The 21,180-nt window shown below is 43.2% G+C and overlaps 1 protein-coding gene across 1 annotated transcript in view; it reads left to right on the top strand.

Annotated features, from left to right (window-relative positions):
- The window catches only part of glrbb (glycine receptor, beta b), a gene marked incomplete at both ends in the record, with an annotated part of 34,458 nt that extends 22,245 nt beyond the window's left edge, over positions 1-12,213 (top strand). Inside the window, 5 exons of the mRNA XM_083785762.1 lie at positions 831-913; positions 1,087-1,227; positions 3,094-3,246; positions 10,073-10,386; positions 11,923-12,213. Coding sequence (XP_083641888.1) covers positions 831-913; positions 1,087-1,227; positions 3,094-3,246; positions 10,073-10,386; positions 11,923-12,213 — 982 coding nt within the window. The remainder of the gene's footprint in view (positions 1-830; positions 914-1,086; positions 1,228-3,093; positions 3,247-10,072; positions 10,387-11,922) is intronic.
- Positions 12,214-21,180: the final 8,967 nt, after the last annotated feature.

The raw sequence follows: 21,180 nt of genomic DNA, 5'->3' as shown, positions 1-21,180 counted from the left end.
TTAACCGTCATAAACATTAAGAGCAGGGAGAACATAAATAACAGCCCACCGGTGGTGCTGGGGTGGTGGTGGTAGCAAACATCACATAACAACCAGGACCATAGCAGAAGGAAGGCAGGAAGAGCATGCAGACTAGTGAGCTTAAGTAGCCCACCCAATTGGTCAGCTGACGTGTGGGACTTGCACACACTTATACACCCACATAGAAATTCAGTATAGAATGCGCCTTTGAGCACGGCATGAATTCCCTCGAGTGTGACTGACTAAACTAAGTTTTTTCTTACGTTTTTTTGACGTATTGTTGTATCCAAGGCCTGGATAGCGGGGTGAGTAACCGATTAAAGAAAGTCATTTTGCGGGGTATGAAATACTCTCTTAATGCTATATTTCAGCTTAGAAACGTCCTCAAATATGTGAGTGTGGGTTTGAAATGACTTCACGGTTGTTATGTGGAGAACTTCACTCATCTAGAACAAAAGCTCAGCATGCAGAGTCAATGTCTGATAGCACAGAGTGGGAGGCTTTTGCATGCAGGTGCACTGCAGTGCTCCCAATGAGGGGAAATGCCAAAAAATATAAATAGGAAGACAGTTTTGTGCGTGGGGGGGAAAAAAACTATGGAAACTCATTATTTGTATTTGTGAGTCACTCTGGCTTGAATTCAAGGCAGCATTTTTCTTTGCTATTCTTCCTCAAAGTTTTTATAACCTCTCTCTCTCTCTCTCTCTCTCTCTCTCTCTCTCTCTCTCTCTCTCTCTCTCTCTCTCTCTCTCTCTCTGTAGCTATTACCATTCATGCACACACCGTGGTCTTATCTTGTCTCTCCCCAGGTTGTCTGTGACTCTGTCCTGTCCTCTGGACCTCGCTCTGTTCCCCATGGACACACAGCGCTGTAAGATGCAGTTGGAAAGCTGTGAGTGTCATCAGCATAAACACATGCAGTCACAGCATGGCCCACATATTAATAATAAGTAGAAAATACAGCGTACATAATTCTTTTCATATATACAATTCTCTGCGAGCGTGCGTGCGTGCGTGTGCGTGTGTGTGTGTGTGTGTGTGTGTGTGTGCGTGTGCATGTGTCAGTTGGATATACCACGGACGACCTGCAGTTTATGTGGCAGACTGGAGACCCGGTGCAAATGGAGCAGATCGCTCTGCCCCAGTTTGACATCAGTCAGGAGGACATTGATTATGGGAACTGCACAAAATTCTACTCTGGAACAGGTGAGCTCTTCCAGAGAAGAACATCCTATGGTGGAGTCTTCTCTATACACTCTGCTTTCCTATACCATCTACATCTCAACGTCTCTCCTATGCCATCTCTTCTATTGTCTGTCTCAACTTTATTATTGTGTACAGTATAGGGGTTCTCAACGTTTTTGGCCGGGGACCCCCAGAAATGCTTTGGCAATGTCTCGGGACCCCCGCCCCCTCCCGACCCCCAATATAAATTGACTGCTTCAATAACCTTAATAATAGAGACAATACACCATAAATAAATACTGAAACCAGATATTATCATTATGGAAGGTGTATGCATGTACTATCTGTACTATGTAAACTCTTCATTTCCATTTTCCATCCATTCAGTTGCAAAAAAATATGTATAGGTTTTTTTTTTTTTTTGGGACCCCCCAAATAATTTGGCGACACCCCGAGGGGTCGCGACCCACGGGTTGAGAACCCCTGGTGTACAGGAAGAACCATGAGCGTTTTCACACAATGGATTTGGTACTTTGCCTTCCACTATGCACACCTACAAATAAGACATCACTAACAAGCCAAAAGATTGTGTCGAAGTTGTTTCGAAGTTAGAGATGTTGCAAACAATGTATAGTCGATTATAAATATCTATTAGAATGTCTGCGTCTCTCTCAAATCCAGCATATATAAAAACTAAAACAAATCCAAAAAGTTTAATCAATAGAATAAACACTAACAAAAGAATTGATGATGATTGCACACTATTCAGTACCTGTTGTACCTACATTTAGGAACAACAGAGCTGTGTGTGTGTGTGTGTGTGTGCGTGTGTGTGTGCGTGCGTGCGTGCGTGCGTGCGTGTGTGTGTGTGTGTGTCTGATGGCTGGGGGGTGGCATCGGTGTAGCCTTTTAACGTGTTGCCATAGAAACCCATCCCCACACAAAGATCACCTTTGTGTGATGGCTGACCGGAGCCTGCTCTGCCACACAGACATCCCTTATAACGCTGCACTGAGTTCAGCCACAGCCTCCATGGGCCGGTTAAATATTATCAGATTCAGGACTATATAGGATTATATTAGGACCCTCCAAACGCACCGCCACAGAGGACCACGCCGTGATGTTGAGAGACCGCATGCTCACCTCCTCATATTGTGTACTTTTCCTGCCACTATTTGTCCAACTCCTGCTAATGGAGCACTGGCCTTCAGACCACGAGCACTTGTCTTAAACTGTGTGTACGTGCGCGCGTGCATGTGTGTGTGCAACTGTGCATGTGTGCGTGCATGTGTGCGTGCATGCGTGTGTCTCCTACTCCTACAGTATCTCACTGTTTCCCAAACAGTGGGTTGGGAGACTCGGGACCCATATGTGGGTCACGGATCAATTTTTAGGGGTCATGATTCTAATACATTTTAAAAATATATATATAATTCCCACAATTAATATACAAAGTTTACACAAACAAACAAACAAATCTAAGACATTCCATAAATTAAAAAAATAAAGATAACAAAGTAGTGAAAATAGCCGAACCTGCTGGCCCAGCTGTCCTGCTGCAGTACATCTATAGGCTCTGGCCTGACGCGATGTGTGTTCGTGTTCCTGTTCACGACGACCTTCGCTGCATGTCTCTCCTCGTCTCTTCCTCCCTGTGTAACTATCTGAGGCAGAAAAGCCACAACAAAACCAAAAAAAACAAAGGCGATCCACAAGCTTACGAAGCGACGCGTTGTGCGCTTGTAGATCTGCTATTTTCACTCGCTTTGGTCCCCGGGGCAAATGTCTATAATGTCTCTTTTGGGTTTTGACCTGAAGAGGTTGGGAATTCCCCTTGCTCTATCTTGTCTGTGTGTTTAACTACACCCGTTCTTGTGTCGACTGCAGGTTACTACACCTGTGTGGAGGTGATCTTTACCCTGAGGAGACAGGTGGGCTTCTACATGATGGGCGTGTACGCGCCCACCCTCCTCATCGTGGTCCTGTCCTGGCTGTCCTTCTGGATCAACCCTGATGCCAGCGCTGCCCGCGTACCACTGGGTATGGATCTGTTTGGTTCTGGCTTGGTTCTTAAAGGGACATTTCACCCCATTGCAATTTTTTTGTATTTTATTTTAATCATGTTTAGGACACAATAAACAGGTTTTTATTTGTGTAATATGTGTGTTTTTAGATATTTTAGTATTTCAAATGTCTGATGACTCATCAGACATTGGTCTCACTTCCTTCCTTCCTTCCTTCCTTCCTGGACTAAATGTTGTCTCAGTAAGAAAGCCCTCCCCCTCTCTACAAGGAGGGGCAGTGCACCAAAGCATTATGGTCATTGTAGGAATTCAGCAATCCAGTATTATACTATACTAGTCAAGCACACAGACTATATTATTTTTCTGACCATAGGGTGCACATTTCTAATTGTGCTACTGTTATCTCCTACAAATACTATTAACATTGAGTGACTGCAGTTTCTTTCAGTGGTGAAATGTCCTTTTAAAACGTCCTGTTAACTGTAACAAGGGCATTCATTTATCCTTTTGTGTCCACATAAGCGAGAGCTAAATGAACACTCAGGGTTTCACAGTGTGGATACCTGGATGAGAGCAGGCATGTTTGTTGCCGTTACCTCATTTCTCACTCAGTCACTTTAGGAATGAGTCATCATAATTACGTATTGGTTCAGTCCTTTAACTGCCACTGACATTTACCAAATGTTGTCGACTGTATCTGGGCACATAACAAATAATAGAAGCATGCGCGTGCAAGGAATTAAAGGTTTTATGACATTCATTTTCATTTCTTTTTCTTTTTCTTTTCGGTTTTATGACCTCAATTACACCCAAAAAACCTGAACTTTGAACATTCAGTGGATTTTCTGTGGTCTGAAGTTTTCTTTGTATTGCTGCTGGCAATCTGCTGGCAAATCTGCTGGCAAATCCCATTGACATATATGGGATTTGCAGGATCTTACATCACAAACTGCCGGCAAATCAGAGCACCTGTTTGAGCCAGAAAACCCCAGATCACAGAAAATCTACTGAATGTTAAAAGTTCATGTTTTTTGGGTGCAATTGAGATTAGAAAACCTAAGAAAAATAAGAACAATTCCAAAACCTTTTTTTTAATGTCACAATCCCTTTAAAGGACCACGTCACCAATTTTCAACCTTATCTTCCTCGCCTTTGGCAGGTTGATTTGAATTAGTAACTAACAATCAGCCTTTATTTCTGCATGGCTTTAGACTACAACAAATGGCTCAACTTACTTATTTATTTACTTACTTACTCAACATCAACACCAGCCAGGTGCCACCAATCTAATCTCCATACAATCAAGGAGAGGTAAAGAAGGAGATGAAGGATAGGTCACTTCCATTTGTCCGGCAATTCCAGCTGACAGATTCGTTGCACTGGGAGGCAAACTGGAGCCGGACTCTGTGTGACTCACTGTCATACATGTCTGACAGTGTCTGAAGTGTTTAACCCATTCTGACCTGAGATCAGATTCATACGAGGTTTCCACCGGACACACACTGGTCTGATTAACCCATTCTGACCTGAGATCAGATTCTAAAAATGTCAGTCGTTCTTCGATTTTTTTCAAAAATAGCAGACCTACAAGCTCATATCGCGCCACTCGGTGGCGCGATATGAGCTTGTAGATCTGCTATTTTTAAATAGGTAAAGCATAACATGATGCTGACACCAAAATGGGTGCCCGTTCAGAATGGGTTAAGACTCAACATGGGCTGCGCAGCAGTGTATCAAAGTCAGTGCATACTGCTTCGGTTGACTTCATATTATAAAACATTGAGCGATTGAGCCACACCCACTAATCGATTTGCCCCCCAATGTCGGCGGTTATCCGAGGCTCAATTATTTATTTGACAGACTTCGAGCAAATTAATTGAGCCAGGGATCCTTTGGTCCTGAATCACATAAATTGTCACTACGTAATACATCCCTTTTAATTACACTGACATTTATCAAACCTCAGGGTTTGCACTGGTAGCCTTTGGTTGGACATTCCCTTTGAGAAAACACCAAACCTTATTTATTTACTTTGCCTGTCATGTTGACCAAAAGTTCAACATGAATTCAGTCAAATATGACTGGGCATGACTTTCATGGAAACCTGATTGGATGTTTTTTAGAGGGCTCTGTGAGAGCTTTCCATCACAGTTATACGCAGAGATAAAGGTCTTTGTTGTATAGCAAACTTAGATGTCGTTTCACAAGACTTGTATTTCTCCAAAGGGTCACTGACATCACTGACGCAATCACCAGCTCAATGACACCATCCATCAATGACAACATGGGGACACACGAGCTGCCGAGCGTGGTGCCATGTCCGATGTTGTTTCACCTGTGCTACATCATTCTATACAACTTTAGATTACAGACTATCATTATCCCATTCTGACCTGAGATCAGATTCATACGAGGTTTCCGCCGGACACACACTGGTCCTGATGAACCCATTCTGACCTGAGATCAGATTCTAAAAATGTCAGTCGCTCTTCGATTTTTCAAAAATAGCAGACCTACAAGCTCGTATCGCGCCACTCGGTGGCGCGATATGAGCTTGTAGATCTGCTATTTTTCAATAGCTAAAGCATAACATGATGCCAACACCAAAATGGGTGCCCGGTCAGAATGGGTTATATACAGCTCTAGACTACAGACTGGGGTGGCAGTGGCACATTGGTAGAGTGACCGCATGGCACACATCAAGGTCCCCCAGAGTTAGTGTCGAAGTGTCCTTGAGCAAGACTCTGAACCCCCAATTGCTCCCGATGTGCAGGTTGGTGCCTTGCATGGTTTCCTCCGGCATCGGTGTGTGTGAATGAGTGAATGTAATGCACAAGCTCCGTAAAGCGCCTTGGATAAAGGCGCTATATAAATGCACCGTTTACAGACTATCTTTCTATAGTGTTTTGGGTTACAGACGTGTCATTCTATACTGTTGCAGATTACTGACTGGCAGACTGGCACACTGAGTCATGTTTAAGGTGCAACAGTTTATTGGGAAGGTTTATTGGAAAGTGGGCAGGGAAGGTTTTAACACTACTACTACTTTCCGGATCAGGGTATTTCCAGGTTGACTCTATATTGCCTATATGGAAAAAAACACAGAGTAGATGTCAGAACACAAAGCGAGAGCCTGCGGCTGTCTCCTCAAACAAGAGATCTTTTTGGTCTCAAAAGGGGAACGTGTTGCTCCCGCCCGACATCATCCCCCCCTGAGGTTAGAGGTTCGGGCCCAGAGCGACGCTCCACAATAACCCATTCTGACCTGAGATCAGATTCATACGAGGTTTCCACCGGACACACACTGGTCTGATTAACCCATTCTGACCTGAGATCAGATTCTAAAAATATCAGTCGTTCTTCGATTTTTTTCAAAAATAGCAGACCTACAAGCTCGTATCGCGCCACTCGGTGGCGCGATATGAGCTTGTAGATCTGCTATTTTTAAATAGCTAAAGCATAACATGATGCTGACACCAAAATGGGTGCCCGGTCAGAATGGGATAATATACATACCGACAGACAGACATGTTAGAATAGAGAGAACTGAGTTCCTGTACTAAGACCTGTCTCATCCCAAGTGGAAGACCCACAGATTATAGCTCTGGAGGTTTGGGCTGAAAAGGAGAGATTGGTGAAAATGTCATGATAGCGACATGATTCACCCCAGACAGACACTCTGCTCCGTTAGTTCACACTACTCTTGATGGTAGACTAGATCATGTACGCCATTTCTTGAGATTTCATATACAACCGGATAATCAGTTCTCTGTGTTGGAAATGTCAGATTTTATTAAACACTTTAAAAATAGAACGCCAGTCACACCGAACAGACCCCAAAGCCGAGCTTTGGCATTTAGAAGTCATTTCTCATTTCTCCTGAACAGGGAACACCCAATTAGAAGAGAAGATTTGTGTTGAAAATATATATGTTATTCAAACATTTGTTCAAAATGTGCGCAAGGAGATCAAGGCAGGGAAAAAAAGAAAAGGGGTTCCCCTCACATCAGATAGTGAAGCCTTTGCTACAAAACGTGCAACTAAACAGTTTCTTTTAGCTTTAACAAGAAATAAAACAAAATGTTTTTTGCAAGATCCAAAAATCCAAATCCAAAATATTTACACATAGTACCTGAGATTCAGACTCAATATACTTAAGGAGGTCAGCTAAGATGCGAGAGCATAGCAGTCGATGTGTACTGTGCACTAAATACTTAGGGACGTCAGTTAAGTTGCTAGAATAAAAGATGAACACAAAAGACAACAGTGCGAGTCAATAGTAAATGCCTAAGATACATTTATGTAACAAATTTGAAATGCAATGTCGATGTCTTTTTCATTTTTATTTTTCTGTTCTTTTTTGTTTTTTCTTTTCTTTGTATGTTTGTGGTGTTGTTGTGTACTGTAAGTTTGTTGTCTGTCCTGTAAAACTAATACAATTTTAAGTTAAAAAAAAAGGAAAAAAAAGACAACAGTGCATTGTACATGGGATTAACGTGCAAAGTGTTGATCTAAATGACTAACCACATCGATCTTTTAACACCATCACGGTGTTGCTGCCACAACGAACACCTCTGGATCTTACAGATAAGATTCATCCACTGTTGTCTCATTCCACTGCTCCACCTCGACTCACCATCCTCCTCCTCCAGTTGTTTCTCTCCCCCTTTCGTCACCTTCATCATCATCATCATCATCATCATCCCTCCATCTGGTCCCGAGAGCTCCGTTCACCTCCGTTCTCACAGTGGAATCATTTCAGGTCAGTCACCTCCCAACGCTGTGTGTCATGCTGGATTGTGTGTGTGTGTGTGTGTGTGTGTGTGTGTGTGTGTGTGTGTGTGTGTGTGTGTGTGTGTGTGCGTGCGTGCGTGCGTGCGTGCGTGCGTGCGTGCGTGCGTGCGTGCGTGCGTGCGTGCGTGCGTGCGTGCGTGCGTGCGTGCGTGCGTGCGTGCGTGCGTGCGTGCGTGCGTGCGTGCGTGCGTGCGTGCGTGCGTGTGTGCGTGCGTGCGTGCGTTTGTGTGTGCGTGCGTCTGTCTTTGTTCTCCTTTTACTATCCATATCCATGTTGGGACCACAAATCCACACAAGGATAGCAATCATTCTCAAAGTGGTCCGTGTCGGGACATCTTTCAGGTCCCCTTGAGGGAAAGGGACATTTTAATGGCTAAGAAATATGGCCCCCAACCAGAATCTTGGTTTGGTCGGCAGGGTTAGGATTAGGCATTTTGACAAATAATTGCTTTCAAGGTCCCCATGATACAAGCGTGTGTACCTGTGTATGTATGTGTGTATTGGTAGTTGTAGGCCTTTCTGTGTACAGAAGAGTCATCAAATCATCATCCTTCAGAGTCAGAATCAGTCATATTTTTTGGCAGGAATCAGGTGCATGTACTGTACAAGACAGTTGACTTATGCACAGTGTAAACTCAGAAGTCAGAAATACTTTATTGCAAGTATGCAGGACATGCCGTATAGCAATTAGTTAGGGCAATAACAAATTACAATACATGAAACAATGTCGGGACAATAAACAGTTCTTGTCGAGTGTGACACTCTACATGTTAGACTGGCGGGTGGAGGGGGGAATGAACTGGATCTTTCAGTTCACACTACAATCATCATAATATGAACCAGGGAGGTGAAATGCTCTGTTCTGCCTCGGCTTCCTTTGTTATGCAAAGATAGACTGTGTTTATAATTAACCTGCCCTTCAATAAGCTCATTTACGGCCCTGCACAACATCACAGTCTTCACAGATTGCGTTATTTGAAAGGCCTGTTTCCTTTCCCCCCCTAATGGAACACGGTCGTATTTTCCTATTTATCCTGTGTACTCTTCAGACACGTTTTTAAAGAGACAACAATAATGTTCCTATAGCTAACGTGACACTAAACTGCTTGATGTTATCATACGTGGTTAGCCTATATGCTAACTACAATATATTACTAACCAGCCTGAGGGTGTCCTTGCACATTACCGCTGTCCTGCAAACATGGGACATTGAATGTTTTCACTGATTTGGCCTTTGGGTGAGAGGATTGGACAATGCTAGGTGAGGTCTGCTGCTTTCCAGAGACTGTCCCTTTATAGCACACATCGTTGTTTTACTGCAACACTTGTATCTGGACAGCATGATTAATATAGAGATTGATAGAGAGAATTAGGTAAATCACTGGATCTTCAGCCAATACAATTCTTTTCAAAATCTTTTTATTTTCGTTTTATAACAGTATAGGTGTCAAGTCACAGATTTATAGAACATTTAAATATATATATATCAGATTTTAGTATCAGTGACTGGGGTAAACAAACGTACTGTACGATCGTGGGCAGACATAATGGAAAGACTGTTATTATGCAAAACATGGCCCTTCAAGACAAAAGAAAAACGAAAAACATTTTCTCCCCAATGAGTATGGCCAATTCCCACCGCCCCACAAATAGTGCCTCTAGAAAATTTGGGACAAAATGAAAAGGTGTCAGGTAAATAGAAAGATGAAAAAAAAAAAAAAAAGGGTATATACATATATATATAAATAGTATTTGAAGCAGAAAAGTAATAAATAATAAAATATATATACACACATGCATACAGTACATATCCGCCCGCACACACACACACTCAATCAACTTAAAGTGTAAACAGTTAAGTAGGCATCAGATATAATTAGAGGAATAAAGAAAAATAAAATAAAAATTGGGGGGGGGGGGGGGGGGGGGGTAGTCAATACAATTCAAACGTTATCTACCTATTTTCACCGTTCTCTTGTCTCTGCTGACTGGTGAGTGATAAGGTAACTCCTTTTCTCTCTCCCTCCATCCCTCCCTTCTGTGTTCAGGCATCCTGTCGGTGTTGTCTCTGTCCTCTGAGTGCACGTCTCTGGCCCAGGAGTTGCCCAAAGTGTCCTACGTGAAGGCCATCGACATCTGGCTGATCGCCTGCCTGCTGTTTGGCTTCGCCTCGCTGGTGGAGTACGCCGTCGTCCAGGTGATGCTCAACAGCCCCAAGCGCATCGAGGCCGAGAAGGCCAAGATGGCGGCCAAGGACAAGGCAGAGGGAAAGACAGCACCGGCCACGAAGAACAACGCGGTCAACGGCACCCAGGGGACGACGCCGCTGCACGTCAGCACCCTGCACGTCAACACCGTGCACGTCAGTACCCTACACGTCAGTACCCTACAAATTACAATGCATATCAGTCTGCCCTATAGGCTTTATATCCCATTCTGACCTGAGATCAGATTCATACGATGTTTCCGCCGGACACACACTGGTCTGATGAACCCATTCTGACCTGAGATCAGATTAAAAAAATGTCAGTCGCTCTTCGATTAAAAAAAAATAGCAGACCTACAAGCTCGTATCGCGCCACTCGGTGGCGCGATATGAGCTTGTAGATCTGCTATTTTTAAATAGCTAAAGCATAACATGATGCCAACACCAAAATGGGTGCCCGGTCAGAATGGGATATACTGGGTGACCCAAAGCAGGTTGCTCACTGTGATTATGTAGATTTCATCCTCACGGCTATCATGATTGGTAGACAGGTATTGATGAGGGGTTGGAAAGCGTCGGGGAGTCCCTCATTCCACGACTGGTTTGTGGAGATAGGCAGGGTTGCAGCATACGAAGTCATATAGGAGGTCCGACAGACTGGATAAATATATCTGTAAATGGGGAGGATACATAATGCATATTTGCTGTCAGAGATCCCGTTGCGGAGTGAGCGCAACATCCTTTTCTATTTCCTTGGATACAGTGTAAAATAATGCTGCCCAGGTTCAATGGCATTGTCTTAATTTCTTTTTCTCTTTCTTTCCCTTTTTTATGTTTTTTAATTTTATTTATTTATTTATTTATTTTGTATTGTACTGTATTTTATTGTATTGTATTGTCTGTATTGTATTATCTTTTCTGTAAAGGTTTGGTAGTGTAGTGTATTGTATTGTATGTGAAAAAGCAATAATACTACTTTGAATCATAAAGAAAAACAATTCATATCAGTACCCTGCAGTGGCAGTAATGTACTCACGTACTGCACTTAAATAGGCGACATAAGGTGACATGCGTAATGCTGTGAAAAATATTTTTTACCACAATGACGAACTTGTGAAATGGGACTTTCTGCGTAATGACTACTTTCACTTTTGGTATATTTTGATGCCAATACTGTACTCTTAGCAATTTAGTAAATTAGTACATTGTGGCATTGATTACTTAAGACAAAAAAAAGTCTTCTTCCACCACAGCACATCAGTACAGTCAAATCAGTAGCTGCCCTGCATAACAGTAGGCCTACTCTGTACTGGAGAGACAGACAGTAGGAAAACTTAGAAAGAAAGAGTTTAGGAGAAACAGACAGTATAGCTTTTCTGTGGACTTGATGCCCCGCTCTCTGGCTCTTGGTCAGAAAAGCTGATCTCAGCCATCTGTTGTGGGGGGGGGGGGGGGGGGGGGGGGGGGCAGAGAGAGAGAGAGAGAGAGAGAGAGAGAGAGAGAGAGAGAGAGAGAGAAATGTGAGTCTGTTGGCTCTGTTGCAATGTGTGTGATACTGTAGATTCCAGTTGCTGGAAAGAGGAATATGTCAGATTTAGAGCTACAGTCTGCACATGTGGAGTAGGGTGTTTGTCTCTACTCACCTGGGCTGTGTGCTATTTATATAACCACTGCTTCTCTCTGCTCCTGCAGGTTGGGGAGACTCGTTGTAAAAAGGTCTGCACGTCCAAGTCGGACCTTCGCACCAACGACTTCAGCATCGTGGGTTCTCTGCCGCGGGACTTTGAGCTGTCAAACTTTGACTGCTACGGCAAAGCCGTTGACCTCGGGTCAACGGGCAAGTCCAAGGCCAAGCAGAAGAAGCCGCCTCCTCCGAAACCGGTCATCCCCTCCGCCGCCAAGCGCGTTGACCTGTACGCCCGCGCACTGTTCCCCTTCACCTTCCTCTTCTTCAACGTCATTTACTGGTCCGTGTACCTGTGAACGGCCTCCCCCACCTCCTCCCTTACCTCCTCTACCTCGCGACACAAGCTCCTTACTGCTCACTGTTTACTTAACCCATTCTGACCGGGCACCCATTTTGGTGTCGGCATCATGTTATGCTTTAGCTATTTAAAAATAGCAGATCTACAAGCTCATATCGCGCCACCGAGTGGCGCGATACGAGCTTGTAGGTCTGCTATTTTTGAAAAATCGAAGAGCGACTGACATTTCTAGAATCTGATCTCAGGTCAGAATGGGTTCATCAGACCAGTGTGTGTCCGGCGGAAACCTCGTATGAATCTGATCTCAGGTCAGAATGGGTTAAAGGGTTTCACTACAAAATGATAGATATCCACAGTGTTGATGTCAGTGCTGCTCAGAAGCGATATGCTTATTATACACAGTGCCATTAGAGTTGTTCTACCTATACCCGTGCACTTCTATTTTTTGAAACATATTGAACAAAAGAATATCCTAAGAGTTTTTCTACCTTTGTAAAAAAAAAATGGATTCGTGGCGTTTTGTAGTGAAACCCTGGTTTTATTGATATTGGTACTAGAGAGAAAGGTACAGCATCGCAGGATGAATTGTTGTGATGTGTTCAAGTAAATCCACAAGAGTGTATAAGTAAATCCACAATCAAAAAGATAAGATAACGTATTAAAAATAATACTGCAGAGATCTATGAAAGAGCATTGTAAATAAGTACCGTATTAAAGTTACAACTTTTATTTAGCCTTCAGTACAATGTGTGCCATTGTAGGCTACTGTAAGTACCTTGCATGTTGAAAATTGCACGTATATGTAATATATAATATATAAATATATAATTATGTTTATTTATTAGAGTTGTGCTATGATTTGCAAAGACTCTCTGTGTGGATCTGTGAAAGGCCTCGTAAGCTGTTCTGATGGTCAATGTGACACTGCCACTCCATTAACTGTAACGTTTGGTAATGTGAGCTTTCACTCCCCCAGTCCAACACACTCATATCTTGAATAAATGGGTCACTCCTGTGTGGCCATGTGTTTTTGCCACATGTGAAATTTAAAAGCAAACTATTAAAGTTATGAAAACCTTAATGTGTCGGAATAGTGTTGCTTTTTTTTTTTAACCCATTTAGGCCTGACCTTATAATTTAAAAGAATTCTTCTAAATCCTAAAAATAAATATTTTCACGATTTTAAAATGAATTAGCTTCTCTTGTTGAGACTTAAATAAAGCATAACAACAAACAAAAACACCAGCCCAAACCTCTGGACATAACAGTTTAGGGTGCAGGCAAAAAGGATGCTGTTCTTCTCCAGCTTTAATTTGTGGCTGGTTGATTGAAGGTGTGTCCCAAATCTCCTCATTGCTCCTTCAATCTCCACTGTCACAGTCAACTCTCCACTCACCATGGAGCACTGAAAAGCGGCCAAATAGGGCTCTAAACTTGTCAGATAAATAGATTTTACAGAACCACATGATTTATGATGAATTAGATGTGGTAAATTGAAATAATTAAAAAACAAAGTGGGGAAACGACTGTGTCACCTGTAGTCATAACTCACTATTAGCTGCTTATCTGTCACATTTTAGACAAACTGCCAATATTCCGCCTCTAAATCATCAGTTTTTCAAATTTTTTCATCCCTAGCTAAGGGGGAGATGAAGCAGGGACCCCCCCTACAAATTTTATTACATTTTTTTATAGATTTCATAGACTTTGACAGCTCTGTCATCAGTGCATTGGATTAATGTTAATGTCACTGTGTATTTTCAAACTTTTTACCCCTTAAACCATCAATCAGTAGTTAAAGGACCACTTCACCACTTTTCAATATCTTCATATAATATAGGTCCTCAGTTGGTAACCAAATGAACCCTTATAAATCTTTAACTCTTGACAATGTAAAATTAATTATCTTTCAGGCCCATTTGAAAAGATATGGCAGTGCTCTACCAGTGATTCTCATCATTTTAATTTGAAGGATGCCCAGTTTGACATGCATATAGGCTACTGACCCCCATTGAATGCCATTTATATCTGGGACCTCAATTTATTATAACTTGTATTGGTTTATTCAATCAATGTCAACTTCACTTTGAGAGAGTGTACAAATTGTATACAATTTGTACACTCCATTTGTACACCTTCTAAGGCCTCACTCACACGTAAGACACACGCAAGACACACTTGTGTCCTGTGTATTCTGTATGTCATGGCCGCCTCAGTGCATTTCCAAGTCACACGGTTTGAAGACACAAGCTTGTTGCATGGCTGTCTTCTGCCCTCCCCTCCCCCACATGGACGGACTGCATCAGAAATGTGGACCTCTATGGGGACCTACCAGGCTACCACGGGTCACAGAGAGAGAGAGAGAGAGAAGGATGAGGCTGGGACTGCCTGGGTCGCATTGAGGCAAGTAAATTGACTCTATGCGAGCCAATTCAGTCCTCCTGTTGAGGACCCCTGGTTTAGAGAGGGGGGAGAGAGAGAGTGTGTGTGTGTGTGTGTGTGTGTGTGTGTGTGTGTGTGTGTGTGTGTGTGTGTGTGTGTGTGTGTGTGTGTGTGTGTGTGTGTGTTGTGCAGTGGCAGCTACCTGTGCGTATTAGCCTACAGTAGATTGTATACTCCTGAGAGTTCTTAGAGAGAAGAACCCATGCATTGATCTCCTGCACTGAGATGCGCATTAAGCATCAGCACATGTAGCTGCTTCTTCCGCAGAGCTCTGACCAGCAGCTCTGATCCACCAAAAAACCAATATACATTATTCATAGCAAACATACAGGGGCAATACGCCCTCTGACTATCATTGCGAGACGTCCCATGAACGCTGTCTGCGGCGTAATGAGGCGAGATAGATGGCCACCTGATGTCATGCCATTGACATTGAACTCGGCGCAGTGGAGCAGAGTGGATAGCTGCCCCGGCCTGATGAACGCCTAAAGGACAACACAAATGTAACCACCGAGATAAGGGTTGTTTGGAGATGTTTGCTCTCACACGCACGCACACACGCACGCACGCACACACACGCACGCACACACACACACACACAGGGCACCTCCAGCCCCCTGTATCCATCCTAGTGTCTCATTTCCAACACTGAATTGAGAGTTTGCTCTTTAGTGCCCTCTACAGGGCAAGGCTGTTAGAATCACAGTCACTGTAGTGTTGTACTGGTTCTCCACACATACTGTAGAAGGCATTTTGACATGGTGAGTCGCTCACATGGATGACATTAGAAATTACACATGTTTATAAAGAGTACAAACGCAAGATAATTCTTTCAAGAAATGAAAATGAAAAACAAGAATTGTTTCAGCATAAAGAATGATCAATTGTACAATTTTAGACCAAAAGGTGAAGCGACCTCTTATAGCGACAACATGAGGCCGATTTGAACACTTCAGGGTGGTGGTTGTTCATTGGCATACTGGTAGTGTCCGTGCAAAGTTTCACACAGAGCGAATGCATTATTTGTGACATTCCGTGCAAACGAATCCCCACTTACGAACTTTAAAAGCCAATAGCTGGTGTGAGGTTTGGACCAAATCTGTAGGAGTAGGTATAGAAGCAAAAATGAGTTGCAGCATGAGCCAAGTAATGTCTTTGGGGTTAGAGGGTCTTCCTTCCTTATAGCCTATACAGGGTTGCATGGCAACCGGTCCAGCGATGTCGGAGATTAGCTGTTAGCACACACACACACACACACACACACACACACACACACACACACACACACACACACACACACACACACACACACACACACACACACACACACAAGCCTGGTGGAGATAATCTTCTTCTGCATTTAAAATGGAAAGCACGTGGCATATTCTTCAGTAGCCTAAAAATAGGAAAATCGGTCCTTCATGTGTTAATAAGGACATCCTGGTCAGAACAACATCTCATGATTGCTTTGATCGCTGAGGCAGGACTGTCACTTCTCAGCAGTGTGTGTGTGTGTGTGTGTGTGTGTGTGTGTGTGTGTGTGTGTGTGTGTGTGCGCGCGCGCGCGTGCGTGCGCGCGTGCGTGCGTGCGTGCGTGCGTGCGTGCGTGCGTGCGTGCGTGCGTGCATGTTGCTCCCACTGTTTGCCAGCTCAGTAACCTATGTCAGCCAGTCAGGTTTCTAATCCAACAGGATCTGTCAGCAGGAGGCTAGCAGAAGGTCAGTACCGCTATACTGTAGGTCTAATACTGCACTTGACTTTATAATAGAATGGTGTTGAATCACCTGTACATCCTCTGTGGAACATTTTTGTGCTGAACCCGTTAATTAAGAGTGCTCACACATGCATTATGTTGAAAATAAGGTGACTTGAATACTAAAATATGTATGTTTATATAATGTGTGCATGTACTGTATGTATGTGTTTGTATGTGTGTAAGTGATATGTAGGTCTACTGAATGTTCTTGTTTGTTGTAAAGAAGACCTCGCTGAATGTTTTGGTTTGAGATTAACCACTTAAACCAGGGGTTAACCTGCAGGGCTCTGTGACCCACCTGATTGATTGATGAACTTTTTTCCCACCTACTTTCAGTAGAACGACATGAGACCAGGCTGAAAGTGGACATTTCCATGCTCTGTCTCACGGACGTTGGTGTTGAGGTCCTGTTCAGTGGTGCAACCACTCCATTATGGAGCTATGTGTGTGGCTGGGTGGCTGGCTGGCTGGCTGGCTGGCTGGGTGGGTATGAGCACGAAAATAGCATGGTTGTTTTTTACCACCTGTGCGCAACCTAACACACACAAACACACACACACACACACACACACACACACACACACACACACACACACACACACACACACACACACACACACACACACACACACACACATATTAACTGTATATGTGATGATTTCGGGTGTGCCAGTACAGTACAGTGACAGTACAGTGCAGTACAGGGTACAGTAGAGGGACCCCCACACAGTAACTCTGTCATTTCTCAACCATTTCGGACGTGGGGCGGCTCGCCGGAATCGGCCTCACCCCCTGGACGCGTTTCTGGGGGTCTGGGTGTTCCAGGGATCCCCCTGGGGACTCCCCGGGGACCCCCAGAGACTGCCACATGGTAACTCTCTCATTTCTCTACCGTTTCGGACGTGGGGCGTCCACTCAGTTGCACCACTCACTTCACACGGCTGTGATTTTTGTTAGTGTGACAATGGAGGCTCAGGAATGCGTATATCTATTCTACGTCTGAGCATAGACATGGTAATGCCCTGCCTGCCTCTGATTGGCCTACCGACACCATAGACCGACACTGCCGGCCTTAGCAGAGTTTCCTCCTAGGTGGGTAGCTCTATGCTGGATAGTCTGATGCGAGGTTACTCCTTGGTGGGAGATAAATAAATAATACAAGTACGATATAATACAAATACAATACAGTAACTTTTATTCATATTCTTAACGTATATTCTTTATGCCGTTTATTTACATACAGGTGTAAACGGTACAGACGGTACAACTATATAATCTTCTATGTTGGCCAATGGGAGCTGCCCATGCAGTACAACTACAGTATACCTTATACCGTCTTCTACTGTTGGTCATTGGGAGCTGCAGACCATTTTTAACCACAGTATTCTACTGTTGGTTAATGGTTGGATACTTGTAGCTTAAATTCAAGTAGTTCACATGGTGCATTAATGAGGATTAATGTTTAATTATCAAACAGACCGAGCTGTTTCTCTCTCTCTCTCTCTCTCTCTGGACTAGGCAATGCTCCCTGCTTGTTAGACTAGTTGATGCTGAATTTAGAAGGTTGTGAATGGAATCCTTTTTGTTGCAAATCGATCTAAATGAACCGTTTAATGGGCCTTGTTGAATATTCCTCTACTAATTGTTCCCACCGTTTCCTGGTGACACATGACCATATAAGCCTCCTCTGCATCTTTTACTTTACACTCTAATCAATTGGCACTGTGCCGTGGGATCACGATGCCACCCGCGCCTCCTCAAAATAGGGCAGAAAATCGGTGTTTTCCCTGATTTCTCAGGTTTCCTCTGTGCCAGTCTGTGTCATATTTTGGTTACAGGCCCAGAGAGGAACATATTGGCATATACATGCTGATGTCATGAACACCAGTAGACACCGGTGAAAAACCTACAACCTTGTTATGTGTTTGTCAACGTGATCACTGAGTTTAGCATCTTCATTAACTACACATATCATTTAATCATACATTATTTGTATTATTTATAGAATAATGTGTGTGTTTAAAACCAAAGGAAAATGGGACAGAAACATAATGTATAAATTGATATATGTACTCTTCCCTATTGCTTTTGCTCCTGGACTGATCTTTTATTATTTACCACGCTCGGCTGGGCATTTATCAAATCTCCTTTTCATTTGTGACAGGACATGCAGGCTGGTCTCTTGTTTCTCCGGGGAGGAAAGCTGGTTTCAAAAGGCAGATCGAAGGGAACAGCACAACAAAACAACAGCCAAGTGGAAAAAGTCATTTAGCTTCTGAATCACTTAGCTGACTTATATTTCCCCATGGAGCCAAACCAAACCAACCACATCCACTTGCTTTGTCTCTCGACCATCTGTCTCTTTGTCTCTCCCTCTATTTATTTCTCTTTCTCTCTTTCTCTCTTTCTCTCTTTCTAAGTACAGGTGACTGTGAGTGTGCATGTGTGCGTGTGTGCGTGTGTGTGTGTGTGTGTGTGTGTGTGTGTGTGTGTGTGTGTGTGTGCGTGTGTGTGCGCGTGTGTGCGTGTGTGCGTGTGTGTGCGGGCACGTTTGTGCGCGTGATGGCCCGGCAGTTAACCGGAGGGCTGGGACTATTTTCCTGCGCTGACTGCCATCAGAGGTGCCAGCATGTGCTTCAGTGGGGACGCTGCCAATGGCCAGGTGGGCTGGATGCAGGCTCCTCATAGAATATGCATCCCTTGATCTCTACTTAACCCATTCTGACCTGAGATCAGATTCATAACGAGGTTTCCGCTGGACACACTGGTCTGATGAACCCATTCTGACCTGAGATCAGATTCTAAAAATGTCAGTCGTTCTTCGATTTTTCAAAAAATAGCAGACCTACAAGCTCGTATCGCGCCACTCGGTGGCGCGATATGAGCTTGTAGATCTGCTATTTTTCAATAGCTAAAGCATGACATGATGCTGACACCAAAATGCGTGCCCGTTCAGAATGGGTTAAATCGGAACACTCAAGAAATCCCCCTGCCCCCCATCCCCCCTGCCCACATGAACACTCACACAGTCCACATGGGAGGTATACTTTCACTTCACTTGAGTATTCCCTTTTTTCAATACGTTATAATTTACAATTTATAGGCATTTAGCATTTATATTCAGAAAAAATATACCTTAACCCCCTCTTGCCTTGTTTTAGACCAGCTACATTCAAAAATAGCTTATCTACAAGCTGACAAAGCTTGTAGATTGTCTCTTTTAACTATTATTTGAAATAGGGCTTATAAGTGGTTAATTCATAATAGCTATATTTTTACTTATGTTTGGGTCCCCAAGGTCCCCAAGAGTCCCTTCCTAGAAATGTAATGGAGTCAAAAGTGACTCCACTCTATGATTGATAGTGTCCACATGCTGACAGGTTAATGTTCTCCTGGTTTGAGCAGTGCAGTTTGGCACAGTGTGGGATCGGATAGGATCATTAAAAGGATCATTAAAAGGATATAGTTACAATCCAATTACATCAGTCTCGTAGCAGTAGATGCACCCACCACTTCAACCTATAGACAAGGTCAAATAGTTTTAAAGGTATATTCAGTGATTTCACTCAAAAAAACCTTAGGTTTCGTTTTTGGCTGTGGGACCCAGCCTTTCGTCCAATCAGGATAGAGAATCAAAAACGAAACCTAAGGTTTTTTGACCCCCAGGGGTTAACTGGGGACAGGGAGGAACTCCTTATATGGCCAGCACACTCTATAGTAGGGAGGATTATCACAACAAAACAAAAGTGATATTTGAATTAAGTGAAATCACTGAATATACCTTTAAAGAAATGTTGCTCAGACAATGTAAGAACGTATATATATAGGCTGTTCGAAAATGGCCGATCTACAGGCCCACACAACCGTTGTGAGCTTGTAGATCTGCTATAAAAGGGGGTCGCTGGCACAAAATATATTCCAATGGGAGTCTGCAACAAAATACAAATCACATTATACCAACAATCTAAACTAAAGCCCAGTCCACACAGTCACCACACCACACCAACATGCAGCGGTCTGAATTGACCAGTTACTGTACAGTAGGTGTGAGTGTGCACATTTTGGGATAATATTGACAAATGGTTGCAAGTGGTTACTTTGCGATTAATCATTGACTGCACGGGCTTATTGTGGTATAGGCTAGATTCACTGACATAAGTGTTGTTTTCACAGACAATGCAATTTGGGAACCTATTCTGTTAAACAAAGAAGATGCAGTCTGTCAAGTGAATGCAGTGACAAATTATGTAACACTATAGTGCTGTCCATGGTGCTGAAATGTATCACCGCTCTCCATGCATGCTGTGTGTGGAGCCGGCTCTGCTCTCAGCCTAAACTATAGGACTTGATCCTATCCTATAGGCCTATAAATAAATCAAATCAAACATAATTCGTCACATGATTATCATGTGCATTCGCCCTTGCATCTCATAAAGTCTATAATTAATACTCCGTATATGCTGGCTTGTAAAAAGAAAGTTTTACCACTTTTCGCCCATGCGTTTTTAATTTGAAGATTATCATTATTCATTATCACTATATATTTTTTTGATTAGTTGAGCTTAATTCAGTTTTCATATAAAATATGTTTTTTCATATAGCTGTAATATTCCTGCAGGCCGCCGCCTATATAGTCAAGGCATTAATAATCGTATTATATGCTGATTAATGTAATGTTTAAGCGATTTGGCGTCCCTCCCCTTGACATTTAGATCGGATAGGCTACTAGACAGAAAACGGAGGGCATAGAGAGAGAACATGATGACG

This window comes from Protomyctophum parallelum, assembly GCF_964188405.1.
Source record: "Protomyctophum parallelum genome assembly, chromosome: 16".
In the NCBI taxonomy this organism is placed as follows: Eukaryota; Metazoa; Chordata; class Actinopteri; order Myctophiformes; family Myctophidae; genus Protomyctophum; species Protomyctophum parallelum.
The sequence above is the reverse complement of the archived record's forward strand: the minus strand, read 5'-3'. Positions and strand labels throughout refer to the sequence as shown.